The following is a 17361-nucleotide window of genomic DNA, read 5'->3' as shown; positions in this document are numbered from 1 at the left end:
ACGGGAACGTACTTTTACCCCAGGTGCTGTCTCGATTGCATGGGAAATTAAGTTAGTTTGTCCTGGTAAGTCAGAAAAAACATCCTGGAATTGTGTAATTATTGCTAAGTCCCCTTTTTGTTCAGAGGACAACTGTTTACCCATTGGGATTTTATCGTCACTCACGATGTTCTCCCGTGGAGGCTGAGGACCTAAGTCCGTTTCCTCCTCCACCGGGTGGATGAATAGAGACCGCTGAATCTTCCAAGGTTTCAGCAAGTTCACATGGTAAATTTGTTTACCCTTCCTGGACCCTGGTTGAGCGATCTCGTAATCCACATCACCTGTACGGCGGAGTACTTCGAATGTGCCCTGCCATTTGACCAGGAGTTTACTCTCGCAACTGGGTAACAATAACATCACCTGGTCTCCTGGGTGAAACACTCTCATGCGAGCATTCTGATTGCAATGTCTCTCGTGACTGTCCTGGGCTGATCTAAGATTCTCCCTGGAAAAATGGCCGACCACATCTAGGCGCTTCCTAAGGTCTAGTACATATTGCAGGGTATTCTTAGAAGGGGACTGCTGTTCCTCCCAGGACTCCTTTAGGAGGTCTAGGATACCTGTCACGGGAGACTCCTGTGGCGGGTAGGATCTCGGTGGCCGGAACAGCACGAGCGTAGTAGGGGTCACAAGCAGAGGTCCAAGGCAGGCGGCAGGCAGCGAAGTCAGGTACAAGCAGGGGTCCGAGGCAGGCGGCAGGCAGCGAAGTTAGGTACAAGCAGAGGTCGGCAACGAGGAGACTGGAACAGGACAGGCGGGGCAGGACAGGGACTAAGAACAGGGAGCAGGGACTGAGACCGGGGAGCAGGAATAACCAGGGACAAGCCAGATTACTAGCAAGGGCTTTTACTGTGAGCAGACTCAAATACAGGTACAGGTACAGGAAACAGGTCAGGATCAAAGACAGGCATGAGCATACTGCAGGAGTCTGACTAGCAAGCAAAGGCAAAAGCAACAGACAGGAAGCAAGCTATAAAGGACAGAGACAGGAGCAACAAGAAGACAGACAGACAGAGGAACCCAGAGCCAACAGAAGACAGCAGCACACCCAGTGGACAAGGAAGCTATGGCTAGGCAGGAGGTCTAGGCAATCCTGACATTACTCCCCCCTCTCAGGAGCGTTCTCCGGACGATCCTCCAGGCTCTTCCCGGAGGCCTTGATGAAACGGCGACTCAAGGTGACCCACCTCTGGTGGCTTGTCAGTGGGCAGAGGGTACTCCAGATCATTGTCGTGCACAATCTGGAAGTTCTTCACAGATGCGTGTGTGACACGCCCGTGGAAGTTGAACACGTAAGACTGAGTGTCATCATTCCACACGGGGGCCTTATTGTGCAGCTCGATGATGTTCTCCTGACACTTGTTCTGCCATTTAGACAGCAGGCTCTCCGAATCATTGTGTGGCTGGAAAGGGATGCGCTCGTGATTGAAATTCTTTCCGGGAATGAGAACCGCCATCTTCCGGGGACCCTTAAACCCGAGGACGTTAGTTTCATAGCAAATAGCCGCCAGTTCTTGCCGGGACGCTGCATTCTCTGACTGTCCCTGAGCCCTGGCTGGGCTAACACCGCGGTCAAACACTGTAAACTTGGTCCCCATTAGGTTGGATCGGAGTTTGCCAGTAAAACTGCCCGCCTCCCGGGACATGTCGGTCGGATCAATAGATATCAAGTAGTTGGACGTTTTACTCTTCTTTCTCTTCCTCCCAGCGAGAAGAAAGAGCTTGTGGTTTTCGTCCCGCTCCAGGTGCATGTAGTAGGTGGGGTACAGTCCTCGGTCCATCACTTTCTTGTCTCGGCTGATCCGACATCTGACGGTGACACCGCGTGGCGCGGGGCGCAGAACAAACTCCTTCAGGTCGCCCACTTCCCCCACGTCTCCAGGAGGACTGAGAGGGGATGTCTCTGTGGAACCAGAGTCTGAAAGAGACTTTCTGCTGGAGGCAGAACCGGGCCGTGCTCTCCCAGACCTCTCCTCCTCCAGCGAGGCTCTGGTTATGCTCAGTGTGACCTTCAGCTCCTCATGCTGTTCTTTGGGGACACACTGGGTACTCAAATACTCTTCCAGCATCTTTATCTTGTAGGCAGTCTGGAAACTTTCCTCCTGCAATACTCGCTGTCTCTCTTCAGCATTCACCCATCTCTCCTTGGCGTCCTGCAGATGTGCACGTAGTTCTCGCAGCTGACTCTGCAGCATATTCTCTGCCTGAGTGCGCCGCTCCAGGGAGACACGTTCCTCTTGCAGCACTCTCTCTGCATTCTGCAGTGCTGTCTGCATATCCAACTTTTCCTGGGCCAACTGCTTCTTCTCCTCTCCTAATTCATGGAGTTTCTTATCTCCTTCACTGACCTGGACACAGAGATTCTTGCACTTCTGGGTTACCATTTCAAAACTGCTATTTAATCCTTCGAAGATCTCTCTCAAAGAACGTAGTTCTATGTTGAAGTGGCAATTCTTCTCCTCAGAGGCTTCCAGTTTTGCGCCAACTTGAGCCATGAAATTCTGGTACTGCGCATTATCAGCATAGGCCTTCTCCAGCTTACTTGACAGGATTACCCTGTCCCTCTCCAACTGCTCTCTTTCTTTCTCCTGGAGAACACACTTAGCAATTGCTGAAGATAGACAGCTTTGTAGTGCAATCTTGGCCTCTTGCTCCTTATCTAAACGTTCATAAAGACAATCAATCGCTTTCTGTGCAGCTTGAAGCGTCTGAGTAGGAGCATCTTTCTTCTCTTCCACTATTCTTGGGCTACGTCTGTGAGTTGCCTTAAGCTGCAGCATATCTCTTTCATCAAATGCAGACTCTGAGGTTAAATTTTCATTCTTAATTCCTTCTGCAACTTCCACAGTAATGCCTCCCTTCTTCTTCTTCTTCTTCTTCCTTGCTTTGAGAAGTTCTGAAGAATCAGTGGTACTGTGTTCACATTTACTGCTCAAGACTGTTTGAGTGGGAGCCATAATTAAACCACACTTCCCAAGACACCAGTAAAGAGGAAATGTGTTTTTAAAACAGAAGCATTAGAATGAACAACAGGAATATTAGACACAGAGAGACACAAGATAGGAGAGCTGACCCTTAAAGACTTTAACATCAGTCACAGAGATTATAAATGCAAGGAAAAAACATAGACAGAGAAACCTGCAGTTATATCTGAATCTTTAGGCATTAGGCATAGGGATATCATACAGACAGAGAAAACCTGCAGTTACATCTAAATCCTTATGCATCAGGCGTAGGGATATCATATAGACAAAGAAAACCTGCAGTTGAATCTGAAACTTTTGATATCAGGCATAGAAATATCATAGACAGCAGGAAACTAATACAGAGAAAACTTATAGTTAGATCTGAAACTTTTGACATTGAACATAGGAATATCAGATAGAGAACCCTGCAGTCAAATCTGAAACCTTTGATATCAGGCGTAGGGATATCAGACAGACAGAGAAAACCTGCAGTTACATCTAAATCTTTATGCATCAGGCGTAGGGATATCATATAGACAAAGAAAACCTGCAGTTGAATCTGAAACTTTTGATATCAGGCATAGAAATATCATAGACAGCAGGAAACTAATCCAGAGTAAACTTGTAGTTAGATCTGAAACTTTTGACATAGGAATATCAGACAGAGAACCCTGCAGTCAAATCTGAAACCTTTGATATCAGGCGTAGGGATATCATATGTTGCAGAGAAACAAACTTTAGGGGAACTTGCAGGTAAACCTGAAACCTTAGAACCAATCATATGAAAAACTATAGATGCAAGAAAATCAAAGCATGCAGCAACAAAATAATGGGAGCACTTTTGTCTTTTGAAATGAAGACCCTGTGAACAGCAGTAAATCAAGGTAACCGTCCTAAATAGAAATGTGAGTCTGAAAATCTGCAGTGGCCCACCCACAATGCAGAGACAATTCTTGTCCAGGTAATGAAAGTCTCAAAATGGCAAAAACAGGTACTGCAGGGAAGGGTCTTTTTTATAATAGGGAATTCTTCTCAGGGAGAAAGTGGCACAAAAAACCCTGCAGAAACCTTTGCAAAAATAAACATCTCAAAGAAAGCTGCAATAGTCGGTAGTAACAGTTCTAGTCTCAGAAAAAAAATGTTTTTTCGTTATGAACGCAATAATTCTTGCAGAACACTTAGCAGCAACGACAAAAAAACCTTTCAAAATCCCAACTTGGATTTCCAAAAAAGAAACGAAAGTACTTATCTTCAACCATGCGGATGTGGTCTGCTGCAGCAGGCAGGAAAGGGTGCAGGCAGAAGAAGAATCTGTTCCAGCGAGATCCAGAAGTGGCCTTTGCTTTCTGTCACGGGAGACTCCTGTGGCGGGTAGGATCTCGGTGGCCGGAACAGCACGAGCGTAGTAGGGGTCACAAGCAGAGGTCCAAGGCAGGCGGCAGGCAGCGAAGTCAGGTACAAGCAGGGGTCCGAGGCAGGCGGCAGGCAGCGAAGTTAGGTACAAGCAGAGGTCGGCAACGAGGAGACTGGAACAGGACAGGCGGGGCAGGACAGGGACTAAGAACAGGGAGCAGGGACTGAGACCGGGGAGCAGGAATAACCAGGGACAAGCCAGATTACTAGCAAGGGCTTTTACTGTGAGCAGACTCAAATACAGGTACAGGTACAGGAAACAGGTCAGGATCAAAGACAGGCATGAGCATACTGCAGGAGTCTGACTAGCAAGCAAAGGCAAAAGCAACAGACAGGAAGCAAGCTATAAAGGACAGAGACAGGAGCAACAAGAAGACAGACAGACAGAGGAACCCAGAGCCAACAGAAGACAGCAGCACACCCAGTGGACAAGGAAGCTATGGCTAGGCAGGAGGTCTAGGCAATCCTGACAATACCACGGGGTTGGCGGCCATAGAGCAATTCAAATGGAGAGAATCCCGTGGAGGCCTGGGGAACTTCCCGCACTGCAAACAGCAGAAAAGGGAGAAGTTCATCCCATACTCTCTTCTCTGAATCTACAAATTTCCTCAGCATCCCTTTTAGAGTTCGGTTAAATCTTTCCACCAATCCGTCAGTCTGTGGATGGTAGACCGATGTCCGAACAGACTTGACTTCTAGTAACTTTAAGACATCCTGCATCAGTTTAGCCATGAAATTTGTACCTTGGTCTGTCAACATAACCTGGGGAAGTCCAACCCGTGAGGACAGTTCCAGCAACTTGTTGGCTACTTGCTTCGCCGTTGCTGTTCTCAGGGGGAACGCCTCAGGATATCTTGTCGCATAATCAACTATTACAAGGATAACCTGTGTCCTTTCGCAGAAGGTTCTAGAGGTCCTACCAAGTCTACCCCAATCCTCTCAAAGGGAACGGACACCAAGGGTAGAGGAACCAAAGGGGCTGGTTTTTGTCCTTTTGGACTAGTTAGCTGGCACTCTGGACATGCTGCACATAGCTTAGCAATATCACTATGCATCCCTGGCCAATAGAATCGGGATGAAATACGGTCCAATGTTTTATCCCTGCCCAGGTGACCACCCCAAGGGACAGTATGGGCTAGAGTGAACACAGATTTAACAAACGCCTTGGGAACCAATATCTGTCTGGTGACCTCCCCTGTTTGTGTCTGCCTATTCACCCTATATAGGATATCCTTTGATAGCTCAAAATGGGGGAATACTATCACCCCCTGTGCATCTAAAATCTGTTCATCAATTTTCACCACCTTGTCATACTGTCTAGCAAGGACTGGGTCTTCCCTTTGCTTCTGGCGAAAGTCAGGGAGGTACAGGTCTGGTAAATCTCCAGGGCCCATATCCCCCTCTCTTTGGCCATCCCCAGCCATCACTTGTGACCTCTGACTACTATAATGGTCACCTTGAGACCCAGATTTCTGCAACCAGTCCTGTTTGTCCAAGCGTCTTTGCTTCCGAGTCTTTTGAACCCGGTGTCTACTGGGAAAAAGGTCTGCCGAGAAGGGGAACAATTTGCCAGGGTTCTCCTGAGCCCTAGAAGGAGGCTCCTCGTGAAAGACTGGGGCCATTAGGTCCAAAAAGAAAGGCCAGTACCGACCGAGCACAACGGGGGCAGGGAGCCAAGGAGCAACTCCTACTTCGAGGTAAGCCTCCTGACCTTTTACCTGTAGCCGGATTTTGGCCGTCGGATAGCGTTTTATATCGCCGTGTATACATTCTATGCTCCATAGGGAGTCAAAAGAACACACGTTGGGCGGTAACAGTTCCCGGAGGACCAGAGTTTTCCCAGAGCCCGAATCTACAACGGCCTGGACGGTTTTTCCCCCAATCAGGGCTGGAAGTAGCCAGGGCTTGTAATTTTCCCCAGTGAAAGCAGAGGCGACGGTTCTGCTGAATGAACAATCCATCAGTGGACAGTCCACATAACGGTGGCCTTGTTCTCCGCAGGCGGAACATGGAGAGGGTTTCCTCGCAGGAGGGGGCTGTGGATAGCGCTCCGCTGGACCGGTTACTGGAGACCAGGCGTCTGGTGGGTCCTGTGGGCGACGTCCTCGGAAGTTCCTCTCATTTTGCGACGAGCCGACATCCGGAAGGAGATGAGAGTCTCTGCGGGGACCAGCATTTGGACTCCGTCCTTGCTGGAACGACTGCTCCTTCCGTTGGACTTGGCGGTTCCGTGACGGGCCGTAGGTTCCCCATTGATCCGACCTCCCTCTTTGGGGGTCCGCAAGTGCCGGTGGAGTCGGGTCCAGGACACTCGCCTGCTGCTCAGCCCCAAGGAAGTTCTCCACGAGTCGGACCGCCAAAGCTAGGGTTTCAGCAGCGTGGCGTTTTACCCACGAGCGTGCGGAAGGGGGTATTATTTGTAAAAATAGTTCCAAAACCACCTGCTCAAGAATTGCCTCCTTAGTGCACTCCTCGGGTTGTATCCAGCGCATACACAAGTCCAATAATCACTGAGCGAGGACCCGGGGTCTCATCTTAGCGGTGTACTTCATGTTCCGGAACTGCTGCCGGTAGGTCTCTGAGGTCAGACCTAAGCGATCCAGTATGGCGGCTTTTACTTGTCGGTAGTCCATTGCCTGATCTGTAGGGAGGCCCTGATATGAGGCCTGGGCTTCTCCTATGAGGAGCGGGGCCAAAGCAGTTGCCCAGCGATCTGCAGCCCAGCCCTGAGCTTCGGCAACTCTTTCAAATGTAAGTAAAAAAGCCTCTGGATCCTCGTTCGGCGCCATTTTCCTCAGGAGTATCGGGGGTCTGTTTGCAAGTTCTGGACTGGCAGACCCTTGGAAATGGGTCAGCAGCTTGGCAATCCGCTCATCCTGTGCTGCTTGTAGTCTTTCATCTCTCTCTGCTTGCAGCCGGGCCTGCTCCTGCATTAACTGTCCCTGCTGTCTGGTCTGCTCGCACAGAAACTCTTTCAAAAGTTCTTCCATTCTTGTGTGTGTGTGTGGCCCTTTAACTGCAGGAGCCTTTTGAAAAAAATCCTTCCCAATTCTTGACACCATATGTTGCAGGGTACATGCAACTACACACGTGGGTTTCTTGACAAGGCTTATTTGTTTAGCCTTAAAAGATATACAGCACACAAAACAAAAATAGCTTTTCATCAGCAACAAACGAAAATGGCTTTTTCTTCAGCAACAAACGAAAATGGCTATTTCTTCAGCAAACCAAACAAAATAGTTTCTCTTTAGCAGACAGTTTATATATAAGGTAGCTACCCTTTTCTATGCAGGGGACAGACAGTTCACAATACAACTACTTTGCTACTCAGACCTTGTTTCAGTAATCTTTAGCAGCTTACTCCTCTCTCCTCAACAGCCAGGCTCCATGTGTCTACAGCCTAGGTTTTAATACACCTTGATTAGGCAGCTGGGATCCAACTAATTATCCTGAGGTTCCCAGCTGAAGTTAACCTAGTCAGTGCTGCACTGCAGGCTAGACATAGGTTTTCCAGGCATATAGCTGGTGGCTTTTATTTACCCTGTCACACATCTTATAACTTCTTTAAGGTTCTATTTTCATCACTTACTCCCCCATTAAAAATAGAAATATTATCACAAATGGCTGAATAAGAATTTGAAATGGCTGATGTCATTCACATACATGAAGCCCACATACTGTAAGTTGCCATGACAATAAGAAAAGGCAAAAACACAAGAAAAACTAAATTTCAAAGAAAAGGGATAAAATAGTTGACTGCAACATACTGTTCATAGAAGCACAATTTCAATATGGGGAGGACTTTTGCTTCATTTGGTCTCATTTTAAGGTGCATTAACTTAAGCTTTCTTTTTGCGCTAATACAATAAAAAACGTTGGAATTGTTATCACAAATCTTACATCTGTCTGCCAGACCTCTGTCCTTGTATAGATTTTCTTGATTAACAATTCTAAATATTAAATTGTGTTCAAATGTGGTTCTTACCGCTAAGCATCGCTTTGGTGATGGAATTAATCGCTCCTTCAGTTTTTTGGCATCTATAAGTAACAGTCCCAAATTTCTCTTTTGTGTTATAGCAAGAGCCGCCTTGTGTTCTTTGTGATATTTATCCAGCTGTTCAGCAAAGAAAGCAACCCCTGTAAAAAATAAATAAAAGGGCAAAGCAATCAGTGTTGCAACATGAACATGCTCATTGAAAGATAATACATTTATAGCACATTGTGAAAGAATATATTTTATAAATATGCCTGTTAGATTTTACAAAAATTTAGGGTTACCAAAAAAGTCTTATCCAGATTTATTTGGGATGTAAGGTGTCTTCCAGCACCGGAAAGGTTTCTTATGGCAGAATACTGCTTAGTATAAATGGTCTGTATATTCAATTATAGTGATGCCAGGAGAATGGAATGGCTAATTGTACAATAATAGTTAACAATATCTAAATTGAAGACATGCAGCATAAACAAACTGGGTTTTTTTTGTGTTATAGATACTAAGTGACAATAATACAAAATATTCTTTAAATGCTTTCTCAACGTCTTACATAGTTACAACTTCAACTCATTTATAACCGCATGCTGGACTCTCTCCTTGACACATTGCAGTCTGGATTCTGTCGTAACCACTCCAGTGAGACTCCTCTAACAAAAGTCACCAATATTCTCCTCAAGGCTAAATCCCCAGGGCATTTCTCCTTACTCATGCTATTGGACTTTTCTGTTGCTTCTGATACCATTGAACATCCCATCCTTCCACACACTCTCCATTCCATTGGTCTGCATGACACCGCCATCCCCTTTTTACTTGTTACCTATCTGGCTGCTCCGTCAATGTTTCCTTTGCTAGCACGTGCTCTTCCTCACTCCCAGTCACAATTGGCGTACCCTTGGGATCTGTTTCAGGACCTCTACTCTTCTCCATTTACCCATCTTCCTTGGACAATTAATAGTCATTTTGTTTTCACTACTACCTCTATGCTGATGCTACACAAATCTACCTCGCCCTCTCGCCTCCCAGTCTCGTGTCACTAACTGTCTTTCTGCTATTTCCTCATTAATGTCCCATGACTATGTCAAAACAGAATGAATCATTTTCCCACCTTCTAACTCTACACCTCTACCTGATTTCTCTCTTCCATTATAGACTCCACTATCCTCCCAATACCCTAAGCTAGATACTGTAATTTTTTACTGTCCCTTCTCCTTTGTCCCGCACATTCAGTTCTTCACCTTTTTTATCTATGCAATACTGCCAAAATACACCCTTGCCTCACTGAACAATCCACCAAAATGCCTTTTTATATCGCAACTGGGTTATTCCAACATGCTTCTAGTTGGAGGTCCCGTATGCCGTCTGTACCTACTCCAATCCAATCTAAATGTCGTTGTTAGGCTCATTCCCCTTACCCACCGCTCTTCTGCCGTCCCACTATGCAGATCACTACCTTGGTTACCAATACCCTAAAAAGTTCAATTCAAGACCCTTGTGCTCACCTACAAAGCTTCACATAGCGCTGCTACTCTGCACCCTGACTTTCCAAATATCCACCACCCCCGATCAAACCATGTGCAAAACTATAAAAATGTGTCCAACATTTTTCATATTTATTTTTTTTCTCTTTGTTGCAAATCATTTTCCCATGCCTCAGCTGGCTAATAATGTTGTGAAATTAGTAAGCTCCTAGCGAAATATCGCCAGCCAATGAGAAAAACTGCAGTATATTCATTTTGCAGAACCAGAAGGTACCCAAAATAATACATACAATTTGGCCAAAACAGAAGTATAAAAAGGGAAATGTGTCCTACTGTATTTGCTTTTGAGTGTTGGGTGTTGTTGTGCGCAGAAGCAGAAGGACAACCGGCAAGATAGAGAGACAGAGAGAGGGCCAGAGGAAGAGTGTTAGAATATTGTGATGTGATTAAGTGTCAGTTTTAGACTGTGATTGTGTATTGAATGTTCGTTAGTGTGTTTGTTTCCATTTCCATTTTTATTGAGTGTGAGTTTTTGACTCTGTTACTGACAGAGTGAGTGAGAAAAAATAAAAAAAAATTTAAAACATAAAACAAATGTTTAGTACTGTAGTTGGCTTTAGTTTTAGTTAGTTATTTGTTGCTAGTAGTAGTTAGAAGTTATAGTTAGTTTTAATATTTTTATCATATAGTCAAATAAGTAAGTTCATTTAATTAAGTTAGTTGTAAAGTATTTTATATTAGTTAGTTAGTTAGTTAGTTAGTTTACATAACATTTTAGTAGCTGAGCCGGGGTTCAGTTTTAGTGTACTGTAGTTCTGTGGTTCCCAGTTTTTAAAGTCAATTAAGTTACTTCAGTTCATTTAATTAAGCTAAAAAAAAAGGGGGGGGGATAGGGAGTGATCAACTAAATTATACTAATTGTGATGTAGATGAATAATACATATATATCGATAATTGTAGGGAACAATAGGTGCGACTGTGAATTGAAGTGAACCAGGGAAACAAAAGGAGTACAAAAATGTTTGTGCTCCAAAAAGAAACCAGTTTTTCACCAGCATAGCCAATATATAAAAACAGTGTAGCTAGCAGGGTTGGCTTTATGGGTACTACTACTGTCTATGGACACACTGTAGCCGTATCCCTGCTGTAGCAACTGACCAATCATTCACTGTGCTGGTGAATGCAAGTGTTGGGCATTTCATTTTCACGAGCATAGCCAAATATATAACAATAGTATAGTTGGCAGAGCTGGCTTTATTGATACCACCATCACTATCTATGGATATATTGTAGCCGCATCTCGGCCACAGTTTCTTGGCTTTATACTTACTGTGCTAGTGATCGCAATTGATGGTTATTCTGACTCACCTTGCCTGGTTGCACTTTGTTCAGCCTCCCAGGTTTCAGTTATAATTATATACTGGAATTTACTTATATATGTGAGGCTAACTCTGGTGCATGTGTGCATATTATTTAATGTATTTTTAAGGTTTATTACATTTAGTGTTACGGTAATATATGTTTTAAGTACACCTATTAAAAGTTACATTTTATATATATATAGTGTGCACATAAGTGAATACATAGTGTGCACATGAGCTGCATACAGCTAACACCGCTGACCCACTCACAGACTTGTGCTGCAAAGGCTTAAATAAACCCGGTGACAGTCTCCGGGGAGCCCTCACACTGTCCCCCGGCCTGCCTACTTGCTGGCAGACATCCCAGGTGCGGCCGAATGCCAATACCTCCTGGGATGTTTCCAGCCCACAGAATGTTTGCACTAGCCGGGCTCTGGTACGAGCGACCCCCTGATGCCCTGTCAGCAGGATCTCCTTAGTCGCCTGCAAGCTCTGTTCCCCACCCACCCAGGGACTCACTAACTGGCCCCTCTCTGTCCCCTGTCTGGCCGGAGCAACCGGGGCTAGATCCCAGTATATAAGCACACAGGGTCCGGGGAACTGATCGGGCATGATCTTGGAGGCAGACTCGGCCGCCCGAGGTCTCATGGTCTCCAGATCAGCATCTGCCTGCACCCTCTCCTGGGACCACTCACTGAGCTCTGGCCGTTTGCCCTTAGTCAGTTTGTCAGGGGAATGGTCAGCAAGGATGTCAGGGCAGAGGTTAGGCTGGGTCTGGCTTACCGGCCTTGTCTCCTCCATGACCCTGGAACATGATGGCTTCAAATGCAGGGGAGTGGTGATCACGGCTGTTAGCTCCAAAAGCTGGGGAGCTTTGATGGAGCACTGTGATGGACAGCGGCACCAAAGGCACCACCGCAGGGGCAACTCCCCGACTTTGGCTCCCTGTGACTGGGGTTACAGGAGCATCCTCTCCTGGTAGCTTCACCAGCATCCCCATCCATGGGAGCTGTTGCTCTGGGCAGACCATTTCAGGCTGCCCCAGAGGTACCGTAGCGCTGGGGTCCCCCAAGCCGACTGCCTGCTTATTTGCTGGGATCCCTGCATGCAAAAATCTTCCATGGACCGCTTGGTCCTCCAGCCTGATGACTGCACTCTGCTGTCCGTCAAGCTGCATCTCTGCGCCGCTAGTACCTGCTGGAGGGACCGCTGGCTGGGTCTCCGTCTGCACAGCTGCTGTCGGTTCCTTTGCTGTAGTCTGTCGGCCCTGTAGCTGGGGAACGTTGCCCCCGGATTGTGGTTACTCGAGCAGGATTCTTTGGTGCACTCCATCCGCGGATGGTACGTCCGGTCTCCCAGGGACCACCCGACCTCTTGGGCATCCTCTGCCATCTTGGCGGCCACGAGGCAAGACACCCGTGTGGTGCCATCCTCAGCCAGCACAGTCGCTCTCACGGAGGCAGGTTCGCCGGCAATGTCTCGGTCGACCTCAGCCTTTCTGGCTCCTGGCTGACTCCACCATGGCTTGGTGGGTTGAGAAGAGTCCGCTACTGGAAGTGCTTGGCTCGCCGGCACTGTAGCGGGGTTAAGGACCCGCTTCTTGGGCTGCGCCAGTGGTAATCGAACTGCAGGACCTCTTGCTAGGTGGGCAATGTGCCAGCGAAAATCCTCGGTTATGTCTGGACCATACGCTGCAATGAAATCTGCAACAACCCTTACTGTAGCAATGTACTCAGCCAAGTCGGCCTCATACCCCTCAAGGTCCTCCACAAGGCACATCGTACCTTGGCCATCAACTTATATCTTGCGCACCGGGCAAGTAACGATTCTCTGTCCCAAGAAGAATAACGTCCTCCTGCACCAGCCATCTTCAGATTTACTCAACTAATATAAATGGATTGCCTAGTAAAATATCAGGCTTGTACAACGTTTGTCTGGAACAACTTGTCCTGCGGTCTTGAAAATTCAAGACCGTCTTTGAGCTGTGATTTTTCGCAAGAAATCCCAACACAAAGCCTAGCGATCCCACCGCTATGCCACCAGAAAAAAAGCTGTGTGTGCTGAGCACGCGCATAGTAAGTGAAACTTCTTTGTTTTTTGTCACAGAAATTTTGGGGGGTGGGAGTAGGCACATCACTTGGGGGCGCTGTTCGGCGCATCACTGGGGTGTGTGTGTCAGTCAGTGAGTGAGTGTGTATGTGTGACAGTCAGTGAGTGAGTGTGTATGTGTGAATGTGTGTATGTGTGTCAGTCAGTGAGTGAGTGTGTATGTGTGTCAGTGAGTGAGTGTGTATGTGTGTCAGTCAGTGAGTGAGTGTGTATGTGTGTCAGTGAGTGAGTGAGTGAGTGAGTGTGTATGTGTGTCAGTGAGTGAGTGAGTATGTGTGTCAGTGAGTGAGTGAGTGTGTATGTGTGTCAGTGAGTGAGTGAGTGTGTATGTGTGTCAGCCAGTGAGTGAGTGTGTATGTGTGTCAGTCAGTGAGTTAGTGAGTGTGTATGTGTGTCAGTCAGTGAGTGAGTGAGTGTGTATGTGTGTCAGTCAGTGAGTGAGTGAGTGTGTATGTGTGTCAGTCAGTGAGTTAGTGAGAGTGTATGTGTCAGTCAGTGAGTGAGTGTGTATGTGTGTCAGTGAGTGAGTGTGTATGTGTGTCAGTCAGTGAGTGAGTGAGTGTGTATGTGTGTCAGTCAGTGAGTGAGTGTGTATGTGTGTCAGTCAGTGTAAGGATTCAGGAGTCACGCCGCTTGCGGCATGCTCCTCACTCACCTGCAGCCCTGCCAGTGTCTCCCGCGGCTCACACGGATTCCTCCTCTAAGACGCCGAGCTCCGTTTCCCCTGTGCGCGCGCGCGCACGTCAGTTCCCTTCTTCTGCCCTCGGTTCAGGGCGTGTGCCCGCGCACGCATCCACAGGCGCAGCCACATGGAGGCGCGGCCACACAGAGGCGCACCAGCCTCTAAAAGGCACAGTACCCTTTTCCAATGCTGCAATTCAATACACCAATTCTTCTAGGATCTATAGCTCCTCCTCCAGGAACTCATCTAGACCTATCCCTGTCTCAGCCTGGCCCATTCACACACCCCCACCTTGCTACTCTGCCATTGGACACTCTTGCCTATATATACCCTGCAGCTTCATTAACTCGTCGGCTGAGCATAGAACCAGTTGTTCTCATCACTCTCTGCCTCCCTAGTCCTGTCTTGTCCTATCTTGTTTTGCAGTCTTCCTCGTGTACCGAACCGGCTTCCGCTACGTCTACCCGCACCTCTGGCATCCCGAACTCAGCATACAGCAACACGACTCTCCGCACCTCTGGCATCCCGATCTCGGCAAACGGTAAACGACAACGTCCCTCTCTCTAACCCCGGACTTGGCAAACAGCACCCTCTACCATCCGTACCTCTCCTGCCCCGATCCGGACATCCAGACCACTCTACTCTCAAGACGTGCCCTCGTGGCTGTGGGTGGCGTTATATCCTATCCCACCTCAGCACCGCGGTCCCGTCTCGTTTGTGGTGAGCACGCCCTGACATTATGCTCAGCCCTACAAACATGGACCCCGCTGAGGTGGAGCGCACTTTAAATGCCCATACAAATCTCTTCACCAGGCTAGAGACTTATCTGGAACAAGCTGATAGATGAATGGATATGTTACAGCAAAGCGTTCATTCCCTTACCCTTCAAGTCCGAACTCTCAGTCGGCAACCCTCACCCGTGGCTTCCGCAGCTTCCGCAACCGCCTTTCCAGCGCCTCCGTTTGCTTTGGAACTTCGTATTCCGGCCCCCAAACACTATGCCGGGGATCCCAAAGGATGTAGGGGCTTCCTTAACCAATGCCTCATCCAATTTCGACTCTCGCCCTCTCGTTTTGTCTCTTCTGTCTCCAGGGTCGGCTATATCGTGGCTCTTCTCATCGACGAGGCGCTGGCATGGGCTTCTCCCATCTGGGAACAACAAGGTCCTCTCACACAGGACATCGATCTCTTCGTCGAGGAGTTCCGAAGAGTCTTCGACACCCCTGCACGGCAATTAACGGCAGCATCGTCTCTTCATCACATAACCCAGGGAGATCGACCCATCGCCCGGTACGCCGTGGAGTTCCGCACACTTGCTGCTGAGATGGGATGGAATAATGAAGCTCTATCTTCAGCGTTTTGGCAAGGTCTGTCGGAATCCCTAAAGGATGAGCTCGCAGCGCGGGAACGCCTCACTGACCTAGAGGATTTGATCGGTCTGTGCGTTCGAGTGGACCAGCGTCTGCAGGAGCGGAGGACCGAACGTTCTCGTTACCGTCAACGGGTTTCAAGGCATCTTGCTCCATCGTTCATGGCACCTTCACCTTCTTCCGGGGACGTCCCGGAACCTATGCAGTTGGGAGGTAACAAGCTGTCTGCTGCCGAAAAACAACGTCGACGCAATGCCGGTCTCTGCATGTACTGTGGCAATCCCGGTCACTTATAACCCCAGTGTCCCCACAAGCCGGGAAATGCCAACTCCCAATGAAACCCCGGAGAGTTTCATTGGGAATACTGACACTTTCTCCCATCAGCAAAGACGTCCTTCCCACCAGGATAATGTTGCAAGTAACACTGTCTGGAGAGGGGTTTCACACTCAAGCACGGGCGTTCATTGACTCCGGTTCCACAGGCAATTTCATCGATGAGACCTTTGCTAGACGGGTCAATATTCAATTTATCAATAAGAAGACGCCAGTAGTTCTGGAGGCCATTGACGGTCGACCTCTACAGCCGGCATTCATCACGCTACAGACGGTGCCTCTCCTATTGCAGTTCGTCGACAGTCATACAGAGATCATTACCCTCAATGTTATCCACACTCCCTCTGCTGAGCTGATTTTGGGTCTTCCTTGGCTTCAACTCCATAATCCTCGCATCGACTGGACGGATCGGGAACCCATCCAGTGGGGTGTTTCTTGTGCCAAGACATGTACCAGGATTTTCCAGAAGATTGGTGGGTTGTCTACCCTGCCAGAGAAGGTCGACTCCCTACCTTCTGTGTATTTGGATTTCCGAGATGTGTTCGACAAAGCACGTTCCGAGGTTCTACCTCCGCACCGTTCTTTCGACTGTTCTATTGACCTACTACCCGGGGCCCCTCTTCCCAGAGGACGATCCTATCCTCTCTCTCTCCCAGAGACTAAAGCCATGAACATTTACATTGCAGAGAATTTAGAGAGGGGTTTCATCCGAAAGTCTTCTTCTCCAGTCGGAGCAGGCTTCTTTTTCGTCAAAAAGAAGGACGGTTCTCTTCGTCCATGCATAGACTATCGGGGTTTGAATAACATCACACGCAAGAACCGCTACCCACTGCCCTTGATACCAGAACTCTTCGACCGTCTTCAGGGAGCAACTATCTTTTCTAAATTGGATTTAAGAGGTGCCTACAATTTAGTAAGGATACGTGAGGGGGACGAGTGGAAGACTGCTTTTAACACCCATGACGGCCACTATGAATACCTGGTCATGCCGTTCGGTCTGTGCAACGCACCAGCAGTCTTTCAGGATTTCGTCAATGAGATTTTTCGGGACATTCTGAACAAATTTCTTATCGTCTACCTAGATGACATCCTAATCTTTTCTAAATCCACTCAAGAACACGTCAAACACGTTCAACAGGTGCTGTTACGCCTCCGGGAGAACCATCTCTTTGCGAAATTGGAAAAATGTCAGTTCCATCTCAAGTCCGTGGCATTTTTGGGATACGTTATCTCTGACACCGGATTTAATATGGATCCAGAGAAACTTAAAGCTATTTTGGACTGGCCCCGTCCAACCACCCTCAAAGCCGTGCAATGCTTTCTAGGTTTTGCAAACTATTATCGGTGCTTCATTCGCAATTTTTCTTCTACGTATCTCCCATAACTGCTCTCACGAAGAAGGGTGCAGATCCCTCATCATGGTCTGAGGCCACCATACAGGCATTTAATCTTCTGAAAAAGGCTTTTGTGTCTGCCCATATCCTCACGCACCCAGATCCTAAACTTCCATTTACCGTGGAGGTAGATGCCTCTGACATCGGGGCTGGGGCTGTCTTGTTCCAAAGGACATCTCCCTTAGTCAGATTACACCCATGTGCCTTCTTCTCGAAGAA

General features: G+C 47.7%; 2 protein-coding genes across 5 annotated transcripts in view; both read right to left on the bottom strand.

Moving 5' to 3' along the window:
• Window positions 1-17361, bottom strand: part of DNAH6 (dynein axonemal heavy chain 6) — a 448872-nt gene that overhangs the window by 328561 nt on the left and 102950 nt on the right. For all 4 annotated transcript variants that reach the window (XM_075607019.1, XM_075606995.1, XM_075607010.1 and 1 more), the window contains one exon: window positions 8407-8558. In XM_075607019.1, coding sequence (XP_075463134.1) covers window positions 8407-8558 — 152 coding nt within the window. The remainder of the gene's footprint in view (window positions 1-8406; window positions 8559-17361) is intronic.
• LOC142498692 (uncharacterized) lies at window positions 649-4887 on the bottom strand. The gene has a single exon (XM_075606982.1). It carries the CDS (start codon window positions 2997-2999, stop codon window positions 1155-1157), a length of 1845 nt encoding a protein of 614 aa, XP_075463097.1. The 5' UTR covers window positions 3000-4887; the 3' UTR covers window positions 649-1154.

The sequence above is a fragment of the Ascaphus truei genome, chromosome 1 (assembly GCF_040206685.1).
Source record: "Ascaphus truei isolate aAscTru1 chromosome 1, aAscTru1.hap1, whole genome shotgun sequence".
Classification (NCBI taxonomy): domain Eukaryota; kingdom Metazoa; phylum Chordata; class Amphibia; order Anura; family Ascaphidae; genus Ascaphus; species Ascaphus truei.
This window is presented reverse-complemented; position numbering and strand designations above follow the sequence as displayed.

Excerpts from the sequence above, each read along its gene's own strand:
- LOC142498692 (XM_075606982.1), bottom strand. The coding sequence starts at position 2,999 with ATGGCTCCCACTCAAACAGTCTTGAGCAGTAAATGTGAACACAGTACC.